The sequence below is a fragment of the Haliotis cracherodii genome, unplaced genomic scaffold (genome assembly GCF_022045235.1).
Source record: "Haliotis cracherodii isolate W230 unplaced genomic scaffold, xgHalCrac1.p SCAF_5, whole genome shotgun sequence".
In the NCBI taxonomy this organism is placed as follows: domain Eukaryota; kingdom Metazoa; phylum Mollusca; class Gastropoda; order Lepetellida; family Haliotidae; genus Haliotis; species Haliotis cracherodii.
Genome location: NW_027266308.1, coordinates 33,923,893 through 33,947,224, shown reverse-complemented (window position 1 = coordinate 33,947,224; position 23,332 = coordinate 33,923,893). Strand labels below are relative to the sequence as shown.

At 37.2% G+C, this 23,332-nt stretch overlaps 1 protein-coding gene across 8 annotated transcripts in view; it reads left to right on the top strand.

Moving 5' to 3' along the window:
* LOC139442030 (synaptosomal-associated protein 25-like) overlaps window positions 1–23,332 on the top strand; it is a 126,446-nt gene that overhangs the window by 69,542 nt on the left and 33,572 nt on the right. For all 8 annotated transcript variants that reach the window (XM_071222791.1, XM_071222793.1, XM_071222792.1 and 5 more), the window contains one exon: window positions 19,730–19,847. In XM_071222791.1, coding sequence (XP_071078892.1) covers window positions 19,730–19,847 — 118 coding nt within the window. The remainder of the gene's footprint in view (window positions 1–19,729; window positions 19,848–23,332) is intronic.

The following is a 23,332-nucleotide window of genomic DNA, read 5'->3' as shown; positions in this document are numbered from 1 at the left end:
ACAGATATATTTTTCCAGAATTTAATTGCCCATAATTAAGGGTGCATATAACACACGAGTGCGTATTATACACGAATAAATAAGTCTTGTGTACATTGATCAATCGGAAGGGGTGCTATTTGGGATTGTTAACTAGCCAATATATTAACAACTATCGCCGTGGGTGCTTATTAGAGCGGGGCGCTTATTACGTCGAATACGGTTTCTATTTTTTTTCAAGAATTTTCTGGGACAATTTTTTTGTTTCGAAATAATCCCAGCATTCTACATTTATATCTCATCTACTGGCAGACAATTATTCATGTTTTTGGTATTTGACGTCAACAGAACCACTCAGTGATCTATCCTTGTCACCAGTCAACAATTTAATCAGCACAACAAAGTTGGCATGAAATTTGCAGCTATTTCTAGAGCATTTGCCATGTGTGATGGTGGGGAAAATATAGGGCTATGATTGGGCTCGATGTATGCGGAGCGAATAGTTGTAAAATGTGCTCTTATCACTCAGACCACCCATTTCCAGGCGTGTTACCAAGTTGTGTTCTACTTAATCAATTTCTACCAACACTTTCTGGTTTGATTTGCCAATAAAATGTTTTCCGACTGTAGATTAATAATATTTCCTGTCATTTTGTGCTCAATGTTGTGAAAATATGTTTCCACGTCAACAGTGCCCATGGCAGACCAGCTTGGATAGATGTTAGTCCTGCATTAGGATGACATGGGTGGCATCAGATTGGGAGTAATTTACTGATGCTGTGTTCAGGATATGTCAGTCTAGCTACATATATTTCTATGTGGAAAGGTTCGTTTAAGGACAGATGATAGATTCACACTCAAATCTAATGACAATGATGGTGCAAGACAAGTGCTGGCGTGAATTCTGAAAAGTTTTGGGCACAGTCTGTTCATATATAAAGTATGATTTGATATAGAATCTTTCATGGAATTGGTTTGATACCGAGGATACAATCTTTGTGTCAGTATAGAATTTTATTGCTGAGTTTTGTTGTTTTTTAAATATATTGAAGATTGAAGATTTCAGAATTCTAAACACATCTCCACTTGTCTTTTGAATGATTCACTGATTCCACACTGAATGTCCTCATCATAATGTCCATGGCATGATGGTGGGTGAGGATTTTTCAAATTTGTAGCTGCAAATTCTTTTTACCCTGTCCTTCCTTTCTGTTTTCCCAGGGATACCTTGGGGATTTTAATTTTATAAAATACTTACATTTCAAATGTTGTTTTATCCATTTTCATTTGGAAAGCATCTCTTCGGCACCTTTGCAAAGACAGGATTTATGCCTTAATGAAGACTCCTGCTGAAACATGTAGTTCCTTAATACAGACAAGAAGCTGATATGTTGACTGGTTTAGCAAAGACATAGAAATGTTAAATATAGGTTAAAGTCCAGGGACAGAATAATACCCTCTAATTACCAGTTACACCACAATGGCAACTTTCGTATTCCGGGCAGTGACAAGACTTTGGATAGAGATAACAAACTTTCTGTGAAAGGTCAACCAAAATTGCAACTGTATCCCCAAGTTTATTTTGCAACTCCTGGGATTTTGTCTGGAATTGAATCAGAGAAATTACATTTTGGAATGGATAATCAAATATAAGATGTGATATTGCCAACATACTCACAATGTTTTTCCTGCGTCTTGTGCCTCGAGTGTGGTGATGTGTCAGTATCGTTTCATTGAAAGGAGAAATGTTATTTAGCGTGAAATAATGCATCCATCAGTGCTCTGATAGCTGCTTTAGCTTCATAGAGCCAGGAAATATTAAAGATGGTCAGATTTTGCCTAGTCAGACTAGTTGATTGGAATATGGCAGCTGAATATGAATATATGTAGTTTTTAACCTGTATTGCAGCTAGTCACACTTTCAGAGGTAGTGAAATAGTAGTGTCACCTTCATCATTCACCAGATGGTTTGGTCTTCACATTGGTGTGGGTTGCATTACCGTCAAAACTGATTTCTGAACTGAAAACGCTTCCCAAAGGACATTTGTCATGGACAGTGTAATAGCTTGGTTTCCTTTGGCACTGATGACATCACTGAAAATAATACTTCCCGTTTTCTTAGCAGAAAATAATTTCACCAAGAAAACAAACAGATTGTTTGAAGCAAGGTCAACCACTGGAAATTTGTTGGGTTGTTAATCATGAGTTTTGTGTCTCAAGCTGTGTTGGTGCCCTTAAGTTATTATTTTGAGGTGACAGATCTTCAATTAATTCTTTGAGAAGGAAATAAAACCCTTCGTTAAAAGCTAGGCCAGACAGTAGATATTTATCAATATTGTTGATGATTGGTTTGATGTCAAGCCACGCTGTAATAACTATGTTTATGTTACTTACATGATACTGATTGAGTGAAGAAAACTGCAAGATTTGGTCTAAAGTTAGTTTCTTCTCTTTCAATAACAAGGGCTGTCTTACTGGGATACAGATTGAAGACAGTTGAATGACCTTGTCTCTTATCCAACCTGAAATTAAACTCATGGAAGTGATGTCCTGGGCATTCACGATTTTCAAATCAATACATTAAAAGTTACAGCCACAAGGATTTATGCCAACTCTGAAATTTGTAATGCTCTGTTGAAGTATATGATTATCATTAAATTGAATTGAATTTCAGAATTACTGCAGTACTTTTAAGTTGATTACAGATATATCAATTTCGATTATTTGAAAAGGATGCCAAGCATTTCCTGATAGAGGCAGTGGAGATCTAGCACGTTAACTGCGACAATCACCTTCATCCAGCTTAAGCTCAACAACAGGTCTTGCTGACCTTCAAGATAGTATCATTAGTCACACTGTTGGAGTTGTGTTACATTTGAAATTACCTATGCATTCTGGCCTTGTCCAAAGATACGTCAAAATAGTGCCAGTTTTTCTGGTGGTTTTGACCATGGTGAGAAGTTCTCATGGTTCTATGGCTATCTGCGACTTGAGCCACTATGGTCAATACGTTGGGAGGTGTTTCTTGGTCCAGGAGAAACAACCATTACCAAAACTCTTGTCAGAATGTTAAGATCAGACAATAATATGACGCTACGATATGAAAACGGGCTATGAATCCACAACAACCAAACTAAGGACATCATACTGGGGACCAAGGGAACGAAGGTACATCTGCTTCCTACATTGTTCCTTGCAGGATTGACACCATCCCTTTAGTCACTGGCAGTTGTTGACAATTTTAGCAGAGATTAAAACAAACAAGTATTCAGTGATTAAGTGAGTGAGTGAGTGAGTTGGGTTTAACGCAGCTTATAACAGTATTCCAGTTATATTGTGGGGTGTCAGCTTAATGTGGGAGGAAAGTCTGAAGTGATGCAGGTCTCAGATGTTTACCACTTCGGTGAAACCCACGATCACGGGTATGGTGCTTAAAAACCTAGAAACATAATAGGGGTGAACCGGGATTTGAACCCACAATCATAGGTCTCTGGCGTGCCCAAGGGATGCAACTCTGCACAGCAAATTGCGGCACCTGAGACGACTAGGCCACCCTTGCCCCTTGTGATTAAGACAGTGGTAGACATAAGAATGAAAACTTGAGATTAGGTGAAAGGCAAGATACAATTAAGAGCTGTGTATTATAATCCTACTTAAATTTAGTGTTAATTACATTGTTATTATGAGCTTTGTACTGTATATAAAATAAAACGGCAAAACCTTTTCCATATTCATAAGAATGGATATCATTGTGTCCTGACAAGACAATGTACTCCAATATGTCCAGATATAAGATTAATGCAAGGGAAACTCGCATTTTACGTGTTAATTTCATACTCTCATTAATTTCATGATTTACAATATATTCTAATTTTTATGTAAGAGATGAAAACATTTTATGGAAAAATCACATAGTAAATGGATACAGTAAACTACAGTTATAACAAACTGAAAGGGATCATCAAGTTTAGTTCGTAATAACTGTAGTTTGTTATAAACATATATACAGCATACATACAACAAATGGCCCAGACTAAAGAATTACTTTGTTATATCGGTCAGTACGTTACAAGCGTGTTCGTTCTAAACATAGTTTACTGTGTTATGAAATCTTACAATTGATGAAAATGGCCATTTCATTCCTGTTCCGGTTTAAACTGGACTTAATGAATGTGTTCCATTACATTTTTCTTAAAGCAAACTTAATTAAGATATTAATGCATTGTTTAAATAATGTGATAGACCTTTCAAATAGTGTGTGACATGTAGCTGCAAAGATGTTTTACTAGCTGATATTTTCCTTGATAAATGGGGTGATGGGGTAGCCTACTGGTTATCGCTTGTCACATCGAAGGACCGGGTTCGATTTCTTTCATGGCTAGAATATGTGAAACCCAAGCCTGGTATTCCTCCTGTGATTGCTAAAAGCGGCAGAAAACCATACTCGCTCATTCACTCCTTGGAAGCTCAGTGTAATAGCAGTAGAAACTGCTGTTTGACTGGTGGCCAAGATGTAGTCAAAACTCAGCTTTTCCCCTGTAAGATAATATACTTTGTTGTTTGCGCAAGGTAATAATGTTTGTTCACTGGTCTGAAAGAAATTTGAAACCCAGAAGTCTGATTTCTATTGTTTTATATCATTTTGAACTTGGTTTCTTGTAAAATGGTGTTTTCTAATAAAATATAGCTTTGGCAGCCATGAAAATAGCAGCAAGAGCTTGGTGACTCCCAAGGAAATAGACAAAGTTTGAGTCAGTAGGTGAGGTCATGAATGGAACTGACTCTTGGAGTGGGGAAATTTGAAACAGGGTTTATATGGATGTTTCGTTCGCTGAATGAAGTTGTTTCTTAGTTGATTTATGGCTTAGTCTGCAGCAGCTGACTTCTTAGAATATATTTCAATGCATCATTTTCAGCCTGTTATGTCTTTAAGCCAGACAGTGTCAAAAAAACTTGTGAATGATCCCTGAAAGAGGCTGTGTAATCCACACAACTTGAGGCTATTTGTCTGGGCCAAACAGACAAACCTGTTCATCTCAAATTCCAACTTTCATTGATTTCTGATAAAACTTCAGGTATTGGGGAATAGATGCTAATGCATGTACGTTCATTGAATAGAAAGGGATCAATTGCCAGAATACCATAGTTCAGTTGAGAGCCATTCTCTGAAGCAAATAACAAAGCCAAACTGTCATTAACCAACCATTATATTGTCAGATTTGAGCCGTTTTTATTCATGCAAGGGTTTGCATAACCTGTGCAGACAAGGGCACATATGAGAGTATGGATGGAACTGGTGTGCTCTGAAGAAAATATATCACATGTCTTCCAGTAAGGTTGCATCAGGCACAACCATTTTTCAATCTTTGTGGCAGGGATATTTGTTACATGGTGTAAATTTGGTTCAGATAGAATCTGACCATTTTTTTGTTGTGGGATATGTTAGGTCTTACATCTAGATTCTAGGCATTCATCTCTACAGGGCTGGTTTGTGTGGTGTTCTTGTATTGATTACGTTGGGTAACTGAGGATAGCTTTCATATTTGGACCAGGTTAGGAACTGAATCAAGAACTTCTGCATGGTTGTATCAAACCCACTTATCTCTTGGCTTTGTGTGATCTTGCCTGAACATATTCTCCAGCTTCTTCAATAGGTGTTACTTGCTACATGTGGGTTGCCATAAGCCACGACTGAACAGATGTTATTACAATTGGGCTTTAGACAAGCAACGAAAGTCACGGGATGGGCTACTAAATCATCCATCTCAACTCTCCAGCTTTATACCTTTGTAACATCTTGATTTAGACATAAATAATGGGACCTGTGAAGATCCGGGGTAGAATAGGTCTTCAGCAACCCATGCAATTGCGTGGATCGATGCTCATGATATTAATCACTGGATTTTCTGGTCCAGACTCCATTATTTACAGAGCGCCGTCATATAGCTGTAATATTGCTGAGTGCGGGATTAAACAACAAACCAACCAACCAATCAACATAAATAATGGAGTAAATGTCTATTGAAAGTTTGTCAAAATGTTGATGAGAATCACACATGTATGTGTATCAGCATTGTGCATATAAATGCATGATTTACACAAAACGTATCAATTCTTTAGCTGATTCATTGCAAGTTTGCCCTTCAAAGCTACAGTATTTTATTTCTTTTACAAATGTTGAGCAAACTTTTCTGCAATTTTGCTCTTCCTGGTCTTTTTGGTACTTTGGGGAAACATGTGTTGGTGATAACAGGATTAATCCACATCACATATTACCCATTAGTATATACCCCGGTAATCAAATTGTCAGCTTACTGCAAAGTTTAGAACCGTGATCAATCAGACAGGGCTAGTGTTCCATACATGGAGGTTACACTGAGTTGACAGCATGCAGGAAACAGCCTCTTTCCTACAGCAATAGCCTTGCTATTGTAAACCATATTGCAAATTAGGATGCTATTCCAATACTTGCACAAAAGAATGTAATAATGCAGTTTCACCATGCACATTTTGCGGGCTATATTCTACATGATGCAAACTCTTAACTATCATTACAGTTGACTGGATTCTATAGATTTCTGTTAAAATTGTTGGTGTGTAAAGTGAGAAAGCTCTGACTATGTTTTGATTTCTATGAAAATTATCTTTTTAGTTGAAAAAAGAAAAGTAAAGTATCTACTGGAGGTGGTAATAATAGTGCATATGTCTTTGTTTAACTATGTTTGTTCAAACTATTAATATAGTTGGGCATCTCTTCCATTGTTGCACCCCAAATATTGACTGGTGCCTTGCTTAAACATGTTCTGCTATCATTATTAGAAATTCAAGAAACAGGGTTTTGTTATTATCCTTTTCCATCATTAAACAAGGAACAATTGAACCAATATTTGGCACGACTATACCTGATAGAAAATACATATCTTTAAAAACAAATACCATGATATTTTCAAACATACACAGGTTAAGACCAAACCGGACATAAGATTTATGAATATTTTTGTAACTCATCAGACTCATCTGACTTACTTCCATGAAAGGTGGAAGGCATTTCATTTTAGGAAACTGTCATTGGTAACTGATTTCAAAAATTACATCTCTGATATCTTACATTTAACTGACTCTAGGTTCATATTTCTTTATTGAAAGACAGCAATGCAATGGTAAATTATTAACAATTTCTTGAAATTATTAGTCAAAATATAACTGTACTTTTGATGACATGTCAGTTGCTGAAATGAGAATATGAGATTTTTCATGTCATGAATAATGCAGGATACAATAAATTACTTATAAATAGTCTACATATCAATTTTCAAGTATTTTGGTTTAACAAATTCCACATTCAAGCAGATTTATCCTGTGTCATAATACTGGCCGGTGTATCAAAATCAACATGGCGCACTTCGCACAACTCCAACCTCACGTTGCTGTTTTAATAGCAGTTAAGTTTCCATTGCCTTCGTATATGTTTGTTAGCGAAAGCTGATGATCTCCTAAATTCACAAGTGTTTGTTTTCTCATTTTCAGTTTAATGTTACTGAATAAAATACCGAAAAGAAAGATCACACAAGCTCACAGCAACGTTTCCGAAGTGCAAAGGTCACCGGATGTAATGTCACGGACGGGGAGTAATCTTCTGATTTAATCTTTTGTTAATAAAAAACATGTTGAGTTTGTAGTATTCATCTTTAACTATTAAATTAAACAGAAAAAAACTCTACATGCATATTATCATTCACAGCGTTAGAAATTGGCACTTGTCCTATAATTCCCGCCAATAGTTAAGATATAAGGACGAAAGGAAATATGCAATTTTTAAGGGTTTTCCTACATGTTATCATTATAAGGACTAGTGGACTAAAACTTTTAGTTTCTATCACTGATTGACCATCAGTCATATTGAATGACAATGTGGCTTTGCTGATAAAATTTGCATATTGCTGAACCTGTTTGACCTTCCATGCTCCTGTGACCCGGAAACATTAGTGTTAGGAAAATTGGTCAACACAACTTGGAAGTTTCTCAGTATCATTTATTTGAAGATTTATTGAGAAAAAGACCACATTATCCACGATTATCATGGTGAAATTCATGACATTGTAAGGCAAATATTGTACAAAATATTTAATTATGTTGCGCCGGACACAAATACAACTACATGTTTAACGGCAATGACGACCCATGATAACCAGCCTGATAACAGTTGTATGAAAATGGGATTGACTAAATGGCTTACAAAAAAATTGATTTCTTTAATATGTGAATGTAAAATAGAAATCGACACTTCATTGATTTAATCTTTTTAAGCATACTCCAAAGATATTTTCAGTGTAAGTTTGATTATGACTTGGACTTAAGTTTCAACATTTTGCGTTCTTTTTCTTGAATCAACAAGGTCTTGAATCAGCAGGATATAAATGTATGGTGTACTGTAAGTTTCTGATACTAGTATAACATGAATAACAGCTAATGGGGGTTTGATTGCTAACTTCTGACCCTAACACAGTTATGAGCTAAATACTTGCAGGTGACAAGTTTTAACATTTGAAAGATTACGAATATACCATTATGCATCCTTTGCTGAGGATAAACATTAAGACGACAGCTGACAATAGACCCAATGAGCCTCGCAATCCTTGAGATCTACCTAAGAAGAGACACAGTGCTTAGGGACGCATTTCTCTTCGTCCCCCTCCTTATCCGTCACACCCTTTCCCCTCAGACATATTTTTTATTTATGGTACAATTTGACCTGTCACTCTGGAGGCTTCCTGCAGACAAAAATGACTTTTGATGAATGAAAATATGGCATTTATGATATATGTATCCATTCTCTGTCTCAGTAGCGATAATCTGATGGTGGGTGATACACATAACGGTGAGTTGGTATGATCTGCCGATCAGTTCACACACACACACACACACACATGATCAGCAGAAATCAATGTGAAGAATATTGAATGAAATTTTGAATAAAATATGTACCCCGGTACTTGCAAACATGAGTTCAGATGTACAATGACAAGATAGTGTTATAACAAGAATAAATTCCATACTGCATTTTGGAGTGGGAACATCCAAACTCACTGTAGGCATGTAGTATGTGAAACACACACAAACACACACACACACCCCTAACACGGCTGTTTTTCTTTGGATAGCGTGTAGTTTACATATGAAAACTATCATGAAATAAATAAAAAATACAATGACTCCCGCTACACTTTTAAAAAATAATTAGCATGCTTACAAAGCTCATAACAGAACAGACCGATAAAGATCCAGGTTAGAATCGGTCTTCAGCAACCCATGCTTGCTGTAAAAGGCGACTACGTATGTCGTAAGAGGCTACTGAAGGGATTGGCTGATGCATGCCACTGATTCCAATGGCGTGGATTGATGCTCATGATGTCAATCACTGGATTATCTGGTCCAGGCTCGATTACTTAGAAACCGCCATCATTGAGCGGGAATATTGCTGAGTGTGGCGTCAAACAACAAATCAACAAACAAACCAATTGTAAGAGAACAAGACCTTGTTTTAGTTTTCAAATTGGATATATAGGCTCTCTATTCCATGGGGGATATATGATCTATTCTTAGACACCAGCCCAGTTCACCAATTTATGATCGCTAACAATGGTCACTGGTAAATAATCCAATATAGATGGACACTTGGAAGTCTGATCTGCTGTGGAATGGACGTTTTGAAGATGTATATGCAATTAGCTAGACACAGTAGTGTCCTAATCAACATTGACATGTGTCAAAGGAAGAATTGGAATAGCACATCAAGTAATGGTAGTTTATATCTTGGGATTGTACAAATAAGTGCAGGGAGTTGAACAGTAAACACTTCCTTATCCATTGTTGTTGTTGTTGTGATGTGATGTGATGTTTTTAATAAGATGCTGAGAATGTCGGTGTTGAGGGTTATTCACAGTTGTATCTCTGGCCTAAGATCTATACATTCATGAATCATGTATATAAATTTGAAGTGATCACACCAGGTGTTCAAGATGGGGTAAGCATGTTCTGCCCCACCTGAGGTTGAGGTTCCTATCGTTCCATGACTTTAGCCACTTGTCCGAATTAAGTGTTCCTGTTTCGTAACTTCACCTTATAACAGCACTTAAGGATGTCCGCTGATTTTATTAGGAGTATTAAGATTGTTCGAAGATAGGTATTTCTAAAATCTTTGTCCAATTGTCCAAGTAAAGAAAGAAAGGGGTCAGTGTGCATTTTCTTGCAGAAGGCGCACTTGTAAACTACCACACCAAATTCACACTTTACTTCCAACCTGGGGGCACAGGTGGCCCAGTTGTCTAAGGTGCTACAATTCGCTGTGCAGAGTTACGTCCCTTGTTCACGTCAGAAACCTATGATTGTGGGTTTGAATCCCAGTTCGCCCCGATTATTTTTCTAGGTTTGTCAGCACCATACCGGTGCTTGTGGGTTTCACCGAAGTGGTAAACCTCAGACCTGCATCACTTCGGGCTTTCCTCCCACATTAAGCTAACAAGCTGTGATAGAACTGGAATACTGTTAAAAGCGGCATTAAACCTCACTCACTCACTCACTCAGACCTACAGGTCAAAAACTCACTGTGTTATCAGTTTTGCCTAAAAGTATAATTCAAGTTGGAACAGTATTTCAAACTATGTATGATGTGTCAGTTTAATTTGGGAGGAAATCTCACTTTAGTAACACAGGTTGTAGACATATAGCAGATTGGTAACAGGTATTACATGGTGTTGAACGAACAAGGCTAGGATTTCAGCTGATCCTGGCACTGCTAAGGGATGCAATCCTGTGTAGCAAACTGCAGTGCTTTTGATAACTTGATATCTGAGTTTATCAACAATATGAAGTGATAAGCAGAGAACCTCAGAGTAAAAGTGAAATTGACCAACTTACGTCCTAATACACCCCACTAAAAGCAAATTAGGTCCCATTTTATGACAGCTCACAATACTGCTTATGGCAAAAGTGAATGAGAGTAACTGCACAACATTGTTTAAATTATGACATCACTGCATTGCAAGTTTATTGCATGATGTCATAGCGATGTAAGATGTCATCAATGAAATGTACGGAAATGTGGATGTTTTTATCGATTTGCTAAAAAATTTGCCCAATAACATAGAGAAATTAAGATTTTTTCTTACAGATGAACATTTTAACCATATGTTGTGAAACGTTTCTATAATTCAAATACTAGTTTTAAAGCAGCATTAAGCCCAACCCACTGAAACTGTGCATGCAGTCTTTCACATAGTTCATTCTGTATCCCAAAGTTACATAACCATGCCTGTAAAGTGGCAAGCAACTTTTGTTGGAGAAAATGAAATTGAGAACTGACACAATCTCCCAATTATAGGAAGATGCATTGTGCCAACAAACTGTGATAAAATACAGGGTCTATCGAGCTCACTATGGAGTCATTCATGACTACTGTTGGTATTGATTTTATTCAAGTGCAATTTACACCTTCTCTTTTTTATTTCTCAGAGCCAAAAATAAACCTTCAAAGATTCAAATCAACTCACTGCAACCTGTGTCATGCAAGAAACAGACAATTATTGAAATTGAAGATTTTGTTTGGAATATAATATTTGCACCAAATATACAAAACGAGACAATGAGTAAAGAGAAAATGTATGTGTTTTTTTTTCTATGAAACGTCATGACTAATTAGATTCATTCCAGCTTGAGATGTTGTTGCAAGGAGAACATGCCCGTTGGGTATGACGTAATTCTTGTGCGTTAAGTTGATAATGATTTTATAAAAGTTTTCTGATGACATACTGCTGTGCAAAGATTCTTTGTTTGAAATGTTTGGATTGTAATTTTCACAGAGGTGACACAGTGCAGTGTTCCTTTCATTCAGAGAGAGCAGTGAACAGCAACCACAGCAATTATGAATCTACATTATTGATCTCCAAGAGAATGACCTATTACTATTGAATATGAAGCAAGCATTGCTTTGTAAAATGGCAGCATAGCTGTCTCTACTTCGACTGACAGAAGCAGGCATGTTCACTGCATACACAATGAAGTATGGCTTCTGGCAGTTGCTCAGCACTGGAGCTGATAATTGGCAGACTGTCAGTGTGAAATAAACTACATATTGAAAAAAATAATAGAACAATCATATATATTTTCATAGTTTATGATTATTATTTTTCAATGAGAACAATTTGATTGAAGTGCTTTATGGTAATATTTCATTGCATATTAACTGCCCTGAGCAATAGCCCCAATAGTATATGAGGCAGAATGGGACCCCAGTTCCCTCCACATGTCGTAAAGAGCTGACTTGTGAGGATCAGGTGGTAACATATTGTGTGTCACATTAGACCTGTTTCTGATGGGATAGGCTTGATTATTTCTGGTCACTTTAATATAGCTGATGATGTCATAATAATAAAAGCATGTTGATATAAAAATTATGGTTCATTTATGGGTTTTTTGGCTTGACATTAATTCATTATTGGTATCACTGTCCATTTTCTCCATTACTCTCAAGTGTTGACATGGTTTAGATTATTCTGAAAACTGTCTTGCCATGATGCTTACTTGCTCCAATGAGTGTCTCAGCAATAAAATAGTTAGAGGAAAGCTAGTCCACATCTTCAAATTCTGTATATATAATACATATGAATAAATCAGTCTGTCATAATACTGAAACTTTGGATCCAAGGGATATGGCCCCATATGGATTCAGGGTCTGAAGTGCGGTCCCCAGTACCCAATGATTGGTTGGTTACGATGTTGGACCAGGATGATGATGCTCATGCAGTCAACCATTGGATTTCCTGGACCAATTATTGACAGGCCACTGCAGTATAACTGAAATACTGCTGACTGCAGCATTAAATATTCACCGCCTTGCTCCTAGAACTGTGGTGTGATCTACAGAAGTTCATATGACAATGGAATTCTGATTACATTAGCCATGTGTTGACTATCTTGCAGTATCGTGTCATTGAGGATTGCTGTTATCATGTAGAGCTGACTGCTTTGTACTCTCACCGTCAGCAGCAGCAAATATCAATGTCATGTGTTAATGTTTCCAATAAGTTAGTTATGCATGAGAGCACCATCCCTCCAGTGAACCTAAAAGTGGAGACAAGGAACTGTGGGTGACATAATGTCACCTAATACAGCAGTAGGTGAAGCTCTTAGTAGGAGATACATGCCCTAACATACTCCTGATTGAAATCCAATACTGGCAAAATAAACATTAGGGCTCACATGAAGTCAAATCAGATCTAGTTTTACAGGACTCTTGGGGAATAGTCTTTTCCAATACTGTCTCTGTGCTGTCAAGGTTTCAAAGAAAGGTGGTGGCGGTCAGAAATAGATTGCGCTGGAACCACTTCTGTTGTAACAACCTACCATTGTTCGATTGTATACAAGGTGCAACTGATGTGATTCTATTGGCAGTTATTGCATGCAGTCAGAGCTGATCAAGCAGTAACATCACAGTGTGCGTGCCTGTCCAGACTAGTTATGTCATTGGTAGACATGTTATATGGTACATATCGGCCATATAGATTAGGTAGGACATCAAAGGGTTATACATGCAGATCAAACACAAGTGTTCTTAATGTCTTTAATGGTAAACGTTGGTAAGAGAGTGTGAGTGAAGGATACCCATGCAACTTTAAGTGTGTGTGTGTGCATGGCAGTCTCACAATGGGCTTTCACAATGGGATTTGTGTTCTATGTCAGCTGGGACCTTCTTCCACAACAGGGCATATAGAATAGTGTTTAGTTTCCTTGCACCAAGTACCCATGAATCGATTAAGACATGGCCTCTGAAAGATTGTTTCTGTACTGTGTTTCAGGAGAGTGTAACGGGAACGTGATGAGAGATTATTTTGGAAGTCTTGAGTAAATGTTTATTAAAAATGCTTGTGTTCAACTGTCATGTTTTAGGAAGAAAGTGTGATCTTGAGTTGATAAATAGAAAACAATGATGTAATCTTACAACATGCTATTTAATGAGAGCAACGAAGTGAGTTTAAGGAATGTTTAGCAAGCTGTTAGCTCACCTGAATTGGTGACTGCAGGTTTGATATTTTCACCATTTGAAGCTAAAAGTTTGAATTGAAGACCCCAGCAATACTGTCATTACCATTTTTGCTTTCAACAGTAGCTTTTTGAAAGAATAATTTTGATTTGATAGGTTATTGACTTACTGTCTTTCAGGTTACCTGGGAAATGATCAATGAATATTGAAGATGATCTAAAGAAAGTTATACATATATTGTAATTTTTTTTCATAAGATATATAAAAGTCTAGAAAAACAACATATATATATCTTCTGCAGAATTCTATAAGATGTCTAGCCAATAAATAATTCAGAAGTCTTGTCTCAGATAAAAACAACTGACACAATAATATGGGTTGGAATTGTTCATGACAGAATGAAGACATGATAATAACATTGTAAAATCAGTGAAAATGTCACTGACTACGTGATGACCATCTGTTGCCAGAGCAACCCACAAGCATCTGTGGGCCTCCCCCGCACAGATCTGTGTCTTCCCCTAGGTTCAATGTTATAATCCCACCAACTCCACAAATATCCATTGTCCCTGGCTATATTACTTCAATATAGCCTAAAAATTAGTTTATGGCATTGTCAACAGCAATAGCATAAATGATACCAAAGATTCCAGCTTGTCAGTCCAGTGTTTGTCCTGATGACTGACATAGAATGACGTCAGTATCAGCGGGATGAAAGGATAAGCTTGCAGCACAGACTGGAAGAAATACACAACACTATCAGTATGTGTATTGATTTTACAGGCTGGAAATAAAATCTAAGTTTGGAAATTATCACTTGCTGTTACCTTACTTGCTTATACCTTCTTGCTTTGTTACAAGGTATTTTTGATGTTCATGTCCTGTTTGCTCCGACCCTTTGTGACTTATCTTATTTCTGCATGAGTGGGTATTTTGTGAAATACTCTGAACTCTGGTCAAGGAATGCCTCTTTCAAAAGACCACAAGTCTCAAGACCCTTTTCGTAAAAAAGGTTCCATTACAGTACATGTTTTTCAAAGTGATGGAGGTTTAGAGTTGCTTGTTTCTGTTGGATGGATAAGAATTCATGTGTGAAATGTCCTGGTTAAAAAAAGGTTTTATTTACTTCAACCTCCCAGAAAAAAAAGACTGTAGTCCACAAAGCTTTCGTCTATAAAGTATATCTCATCCTTAATTTGTTGTTCTGTGACCTTTGAAAAAATGCACACATTACCACAGGTTTCCAGGGTTGATGTGACTGCTGGTCCTTTGGCCTCAGGCCAGGCCAGCTGCAATTTCTAGAGGGTCAGATCTTTTCAACACTAGCTGTCCCACACTGGTCAGTATGGATTATATATTGTTCAGGCTTTTCATAATTCAAATATGTACAGTTGGCATTTCCCTTTGCCCAGTAAACCTCTCATCCCAGTGGGTTATTAGGATAGCCTTGCTATGAAGACATTGGCTCATTACTTAAAATCCTTGGATTGTTTTTGAAAATGTGAAATAACTGTGTCTCCTGTCATGATGTCTGCCATATTGCTGAAATCAGTGTGTGACCACTTGATTCTGGGCTCAAATAGGTCCCCAGCAACCTATGCTGGTTGCAAGAGGCAACAGATTCAGTGACTTGTTTTATGGCTTGTCAACTCTGAATCCATGGGTCGCTGCTCACAATATCGATCACTGGATTATCTTGTCCAGACTCGATTATTTACAAGTAGCTCTCATATACCTTGAATATTGCTCAGTGGGGTGTAAAACAACAAACAGAAATACAGCTTATAAATTATTGCACATATCATAAACAGTACAATTTGTCCTGTGAGTAATTTTTCATTTAGTTATTGTTGATGGTCATGTTTCAAAAGTCATCTTTGAGCTAAAATCGCAAAGTGACACTACCCAACATTTGTGTCTACACAATACTCTTTGATTGATTCAAGACCCAAGAGGAGTTTTACTGTTTTCTTTTGATCAGAGTTCCAAGACTGCTGTTATGTATGCACCCTGACATATTAGTTGTTTTCTCTATGCTGAACTGTTGACAGTAATTACTGCAAGGAACATGGCCTGATTTATTTCTTGGAGTGTGATAATCTAGAATATTTGAACTGATTTCCTGTTTATGGTCAATGAGCATGAATATAGAATTCCTCAACCAAACACAATTTCTATTTTAAATCATCACACTTTGTTAGTGTGTACAAATAGCTTAGAAATCTTGTCCATCTAAAGTTCTCTTTTTTGAGAGGAACAATAACATGGTTGATCATACTCTGGAATTGTATGTCCTCATATAATATTGATAGGGTTACATTTCCATTGGCTGTGTCACTGGTGTTTTGTGTGGCTGTGATTGTAGTTCGAGGGATTTCCTTTCAATATAAGCATTGTATTTTCATTTCATTAAACTTGTAGCATCACATCAAGCCCCACTTAACTTTATTGCTTGGACTTGTAAGAAGTTCCAAAATCATGATTTCTGAAAATAGCTTTTGAGAAGTCTTTCTATTTTCATTCTAGACAAAAGTGCCAACGTCTTTGGCTTAATAACCAGAGTAAGCCCACTTCTATTGTAGTGGAGGCTGAGGTCTAGACATAGCTATGTATAAGGTAAACAAGGAATGTTTTCTTGTTAACTAGTCATGAATTCTATTTGTGAATCCTAAAAAAGCTGTTAGTTCTAAAATCCTCCAAAACTACCATGCTGCATTTGAACATCGATACCCAACCCGTGAACATCCGGGATGGAATAGGTCTATAACAACCCATGCTTGCTGTAAGAGGCGACTAACGGGATCAGGTGGTCAGGCTCGCTGACTTGGTTAATGCATGTCATCGTATCCCTACTGCATGGGTCGATGCTCATGATATCAATCACTGGATTGTCTGGTCCATACTCGATTATTTACAGACCGCTGTCATATAGCTGGAATATTGCTGAATGCGGCGTTAAACAACAAACAAGCAAACATGGATGCCCATTACAGACCAGTTTTACTAACTCCAGGCTGGCCTGTCTTCCTTTTAACCCCTTATTGCAGAGTACCATTTTTTAACATCTTTTTGTGTGACTCAGCCAGGGGATTGAACCAACAACCTTTTGCTCTCCAGGCAGACTCTCTATCAACTACAACATGGAGGCTGTCATGTATTGACTAACCCGACCTTGGGCCCTGTTGTGTCCATCAAGGCTTCTGAAATGAGATCGACAAAAGTATTTGCAGTGCCACATTAAACATTTTCCCCCACACAGAAGCACGATAGACATAACTTTGTGTCGTCTCTCTATTGTGGAGGTGTTATAGTGTAGGGACTGTGTGTACATTGATGCATGTATTACTGACCGTTTGTGGGCGTTGCCAAAACAATATGTCTCTGTCGGGGATTATGGTTGCTACTTGTCAGCATCTCGTGCCAGCTTTACTATAGCATATGTCCTGACGCCTTAATGTAATGTCACCATTGACTGAACCATTGTTTGCTGTGCAACATTTATCGTTCATGTATCTGTGTAAGCATTCCTGGCATAGAAATGAAGTTGTGTGTGTAAACAATGTAGGTTGATGGCTGTGTAAACATGCTAAAACAAGGTAATGGCAGTTAATTTGAAATTTACTTGCATTGTCGCTACAGACCAAGATTAAATTGAGATGTTCATGAGTGATTGTTTTCAAAATGCATGGATATCTAGGTTTTTAACGACAGTAAAGAAGGGTGATTTAGCTCTGATAAATACCATGTGGAGAAGACTCTAAGTTGGACTTTCACTTACCATTTCAACGATTAGACACCATGGTTCTAGTTCTCTCACCCGTTTTAACCATGTCCAACACATATAGCACCTCCAATGCTTAAAGAGACATGGTTTTCTTGAAGGTTATTTGAAAGGTATTCAGGAACTTTATGTTTATCTGTGAGAACACTGTGTGAGTTGCCCTTGCTTGATACATGTGAAATATGTTTCCCGAGCCTTTCTCACGTGCACCTTGCACTTTGCCGACTCAAGCTATGAAATATGTGTCCCAGGGCATGTATACCATTCATTTTGGACCAACTCGAGCACCTTCATCAATCACCTAAACATTACTTGCCCATGTTGATGAGCCCATTATGAGCAAATATAGCCCTGATGATCTATCTTTCTTTTCTATCTAACATACTGTATAAAAACTGCATAAAACACATATTTCGCTTTGCATAGATGGATAAACAATTAGTCCTGATGTAAGTAAATATTTAGTTTTTAATTTCATACAATTTCTCCCATGTCGCTGTGGCAGAAGACTCCATTCGTAAGCCTTCGATGCAGTTTTCAAGGGTTCAAATCCCGCTGGCGACACGTTTTTTGTGAAATTGTTGTATCATGAAGGTAAATGATGGGCAAAAAAAGAAGTTCCATATTGCCAAGTGGTGTTTTACTTATAATTCAGTTTATGCATGGTCAAAGACAAAGGCACCAAGGTTAAAGTACTTCACTCTGCAACAACTAAATGTTTAACTGCATTTTATTGTGTGTTCTTGTTTGTTTGTCAACAAACAAAATAAGCAAAATAACTAGATCATCAGTATTCTTCCTCAGGGTATATTGTTTAATAAATGATTGCTTATTTGCATAATAAGTTTGACCACCGTTTTGTGACCATCTTTCAGACATGAAATCCAGATATATTTTGTCAAGTTGGTTGGTTTGTTGTTTAGCGCCGCACTCAGGAATATTCCAGCTGTGTGATGGCAACATGCTATCAACTAAATTCTGAGACTGACCACGCAATCCATTTAGTGGCCTCTCACCCAGAATCCCTATGTTGTCATGAAGTGAAATCATGTCTCCTTCAATCAAACAGCTGAAAAAGTATTAGAAACACTGCTTGATATTATTTGATGGACATTGAAAGTTTTGAACCGTATCTACTTGTCGGTGTATGTGAAGTTCATAAAAAAGTTTGTCATTCAAGTTTAGTGAACATTTCCATGGCCATGATATGATAGAAAAAAAAAGGTTTAATTACATCAGGTGATGTAACAGTAAAATAATCCCTCTGACAGATGAGTAAAGCATGTATACCAATCCAACATAATGATACAGTGCTGGTCGGTCTGGAGTTGAAGGTATCTCTAATTTGTGGTCTCTAATGGTACTGAATGCAGAGGGCATGTTGTTTCTGCATCTCAAGTAAGGCATGTATACATGTAATGTGCATTAACAAATGTCCAAGTCTTTGAGTTTCAAGGGGAAAACATGTCTCATGTACCCCATATTTGTCATAAGAGCTGACAAAAATTAAGTTTAGGTATTTATTGTGTGTGATGTAGCTGGTGCTCATGCTATCAACCACTGGCTTGCTTGGCCAAAACTTTTTTCTGTACAGGCCACCTTGATATGTTGCTGAAAAAATGCTGACAGCAGCACAAAACAACATTCACTTACTCAATAAATTGTTGCAACATTTATTTTTGATTGTTTTGCTGTAAATGTTAAATGTTTCAATGAATAAGATACTGTTAGTATATATAACTATTTTCTAATTTGATGAGTGCGATTTGAAACTGTTGCAGTTGACCTTTACTATACACATTTACCGCATCCAACAGCCATCTTTGGTTGTATACAACAAATACTACATTAAATACATAAGTCCTAGGATTGCTTGGAGGAATGGGTTGAGGAAGTGTTTCTGCTGTTCACAAACTGTTTGTGTGTTTCAGAGCAACTTGATCGTATTGAAGAGGGCATGGACCAGATCAACCAGGACATGAGGGATGCAGAGAAGAACCTGGAGGGCCTGGAGAAATGCTGTGGACTCTGTGTGCTGCCTTGGAAGAAGTAAGTCTTTTGTTTTGATCTAATGATACAGGTCCCCGCTCTACAAAGCAATCGTAGAGATAAGACAGTCCTAAGTCTATATTAAAGTATGGGAGTTACGATCACCTTAGAGCTAGAACCACTTTGTGGAACAGACCACAGCACCCCATGCTAACCATAAGAGCTGGCTGATGAGGATAGTTTGTTGTCTGTGGTCTATCTGATATTGGGGGCGGTCGGGTAGGCTAGTGGTTAAAGCGTTCGCCTGTCACACAGAAGACCCGGGTTCGATTCCCAACATTGGTACAATGTGTGAAGCCCATTTCTGGTGTACCCCGGCAGTGATATTGCTGGAATATTGCTAAAAGCGGCGTAAAACCACTCACTCACTATCTAATGTATGTGTCATCATACCCTAATGGGATCATTTGGTCAGAACATATATCATTTGGTAGGAACCACAGATTTGCCTGTTTAAGTGTTGATTATTTAGAGGCTGTTGTAATACAGCTGGACAACTGCATGCACCATGTAACAACATTCCCCCCTTCCATCAGACGGCAGAGATAACTGCACTCATGCCATATGATCTCTGACTGTTGTCATACGTGGGTCCTGGAGAAATAGAACCGGAAAAGGTTTTTTTTATCTGCACACATTTAGCAATCTGCCCACTATATTATTGAAAGATTGTGTGCTCAATTGTGCAGTTTATGCTTAATGATCTCATTGTTACTTTGTTACTGCACAGAAAATATCTCTTTCATGAACTTAAAAATCTGTTGTGCTTCTGAATGTTTGGAAGAGGATATATTTAGGGAAATATTTAGGCTGCTAGGAAAAGAGTTGTTGGATTATCAAGGATATAGACATGAATACTGATATGTGCTCTATCTGTTATTTTATGTTTCTGTTTTATATTCTGTTCATTTAAGGTGTAGAGATGACAAATAATGGCAGGTTAGATTTATTTAGTTAGTTTTATCCTAAGCTTGCCAATTCATTTGTTGGGTAGACTGACATTTAGTCCCTGAAATAAAGTTATCGTATCTAAAAATATATATCTGCAAAATAAAAAAAGTAAAATATCCTAAGGAAGCCAGAACAGTCCTTAATTTTAGGCTGACGCAATCTAGACTTGCCAAATCATTCTAGACTTGAGTTGGATTTCTATAGAGTCTAGGAGAGAGCCTATATAGGGGGGCTCAGGAAGGAGCATCAAATACATTTAAAGACAGAATAATTGAAAAATTCATTCATTCAAAATGTTATTGATTATGATTGGGTTTTTTTACTGTTAATCGCTGCTATAGTTGCTGAAATAGGGTTTATGTGTTTGATGCTGGTGTCAATATTATTAAACATGTATCAGGTTCACACACTACGGAGGGGAATAACATTGACAGAGAGGAGAGATGCATTGCTCCAGTGTCAAAGTTCCACACATCATTCATTCTTTTCTGTGAGTTGACTGTTGAATGTCAGATGGGGATGTCATTTCAGCTGAGATTGATTGGATCAGAGCTAAAACTCATATAAATTCAGATTAATGATATGGATGATCTTGATTGTCTGAGCATTATCATCCATTGTCACAGAAGATAGCACACTAAAGTACTGAGAGTATAGGCATGTATTGATTTTACTCTCCCTCATAGTGCAGACATATTGAAATTGAAGGTATTTGACATTTTAATGTTTATATTTTTATGAATACACAATGCTAAGAAAGTGTTATCCCAAATATAACAGTAGTTATATTTTTATGTTCACCATAGAGTTTCAGCATTTCTATTTCATTCAACAGCTGCTATTTATGGCTTAAAAGTGGTCCATGAGTCACGACATTTTAAACCCCTCACACCTGACTAGTGCCCCAGTCATCATTGAATAATGTTTCTGTTGGAACATTTCTGCACAATGACATGATGTTTTTCTCTTATTGCTACTTGGCCTTGTGATACATTACTGATATTTTGGCTTAGAATATGTGCGAACTTAGGATACTTTGGTGAATCACTTCAGTCCTGCAATTACTACCCAGGCATACTAGACTGAAACAAATGGGTTTTTTATCATTGTACTAGGGGTTAAAGTCTCTGACTGTTCTCAAGTACCAACTCTCTTGTTTCATCCTTTAAGTCCAGATGGGTCAAAATAGATGTTAGTAAGAGAATCAATATGGCCCTATGCCAAAGCAAAGTATGAAATCTAAAGCAAGAAAGAAATAGGTTTCTACAAAAATGACATGAAGAATCATACTGAAAATAAAACGAACCTATCTGTATACAACCCACAGCTATGTAATTGAAGTAGATTCGATCTGTGAAGATCCGTTAGAATAGGTCTTTAGCAACCTCCTACTTGCTGTAAAAGGCAACTATGCTTGTCCTAAGAGGAGACTAACTGGATCGGGTGGTCAGACTCACTGACTTGGTTGATGCATGTCATGATCCCAATTGCGTAGATCAATGCTCATGACATCAATCACTGGATTGTCTGGTCCAGACTTGAATATTTGCAGACCACCGTCATATAGCTGGAATATTGCTGAGTGCAGTGTTAAACAACAAACCAATCAACCAACCAACATTTGACATTGATGAAGTCCAAAATGCAAGACAGAAATTAGGATCATATCAGGATCATAACAGGCATTTAATAAAAATTAGATTCTGTGATATTTTTAGCTGTGTATAGACCAAATGCATGACAAAGGGTTTAATTGGGTTCGTTAATTACAACCAATGTCTGTTTCATGCCAGCTTGTCACCTTAATGACTGCTATTTTCATTCTCTTCTTACATCACATGTCAGCTGGTGCTTTGACATTCATAGTGTGTTTCTGATTTACTCAATTAACTGGCACACAATTGTACTTATCCTCACTGGAATCAATGATATGCTTGTAATGGTATTGTCAATAATGTGGAGATATTGCAACAAGAAGAAGTTCTCAATCTCAATGCCTCTGTTGATTCCTCACACACAAGGTTAGAGTCTGTCATTGTGAAAACCCTCTTTGAATTCTCCACCTGGGCACTGTGTATATTAATTGGATTGTCAAAAATACATTGGATCTCAAAATAGTTGGCTTAAATTGTTTTTATAGATCATTTCGGCCTCTTGTACATGTGTCTCTAGATTTTCAAAATGATACAATTATCATGACTCTCATAAATTTACGATAGTCATAGCGCTGAGATCTTTTCGAATATCTGGAGCCAGGATATGAGATACCCAAATAAGTCCATCCAGATTCCTTGAAAACTTATGAAAGCTGTGCCATTCATTGTTTTGTAATCAGTGTACTGTTCTTAAAACTAATGGAATGTTCTCATCAAAAAGATTTCTTCAAAACATCAGCACATGCTGGAAACATTTGTTATTTCTCAATGTTGCATTGACTTGTAAGAAATATGTTTGTGTTGCAATTCTTTTGTAGACTTGCAAAACATTGTTTCAAAGATCAGCAAACAAAGTTCTGAAAGGACTGCTACTTTGTA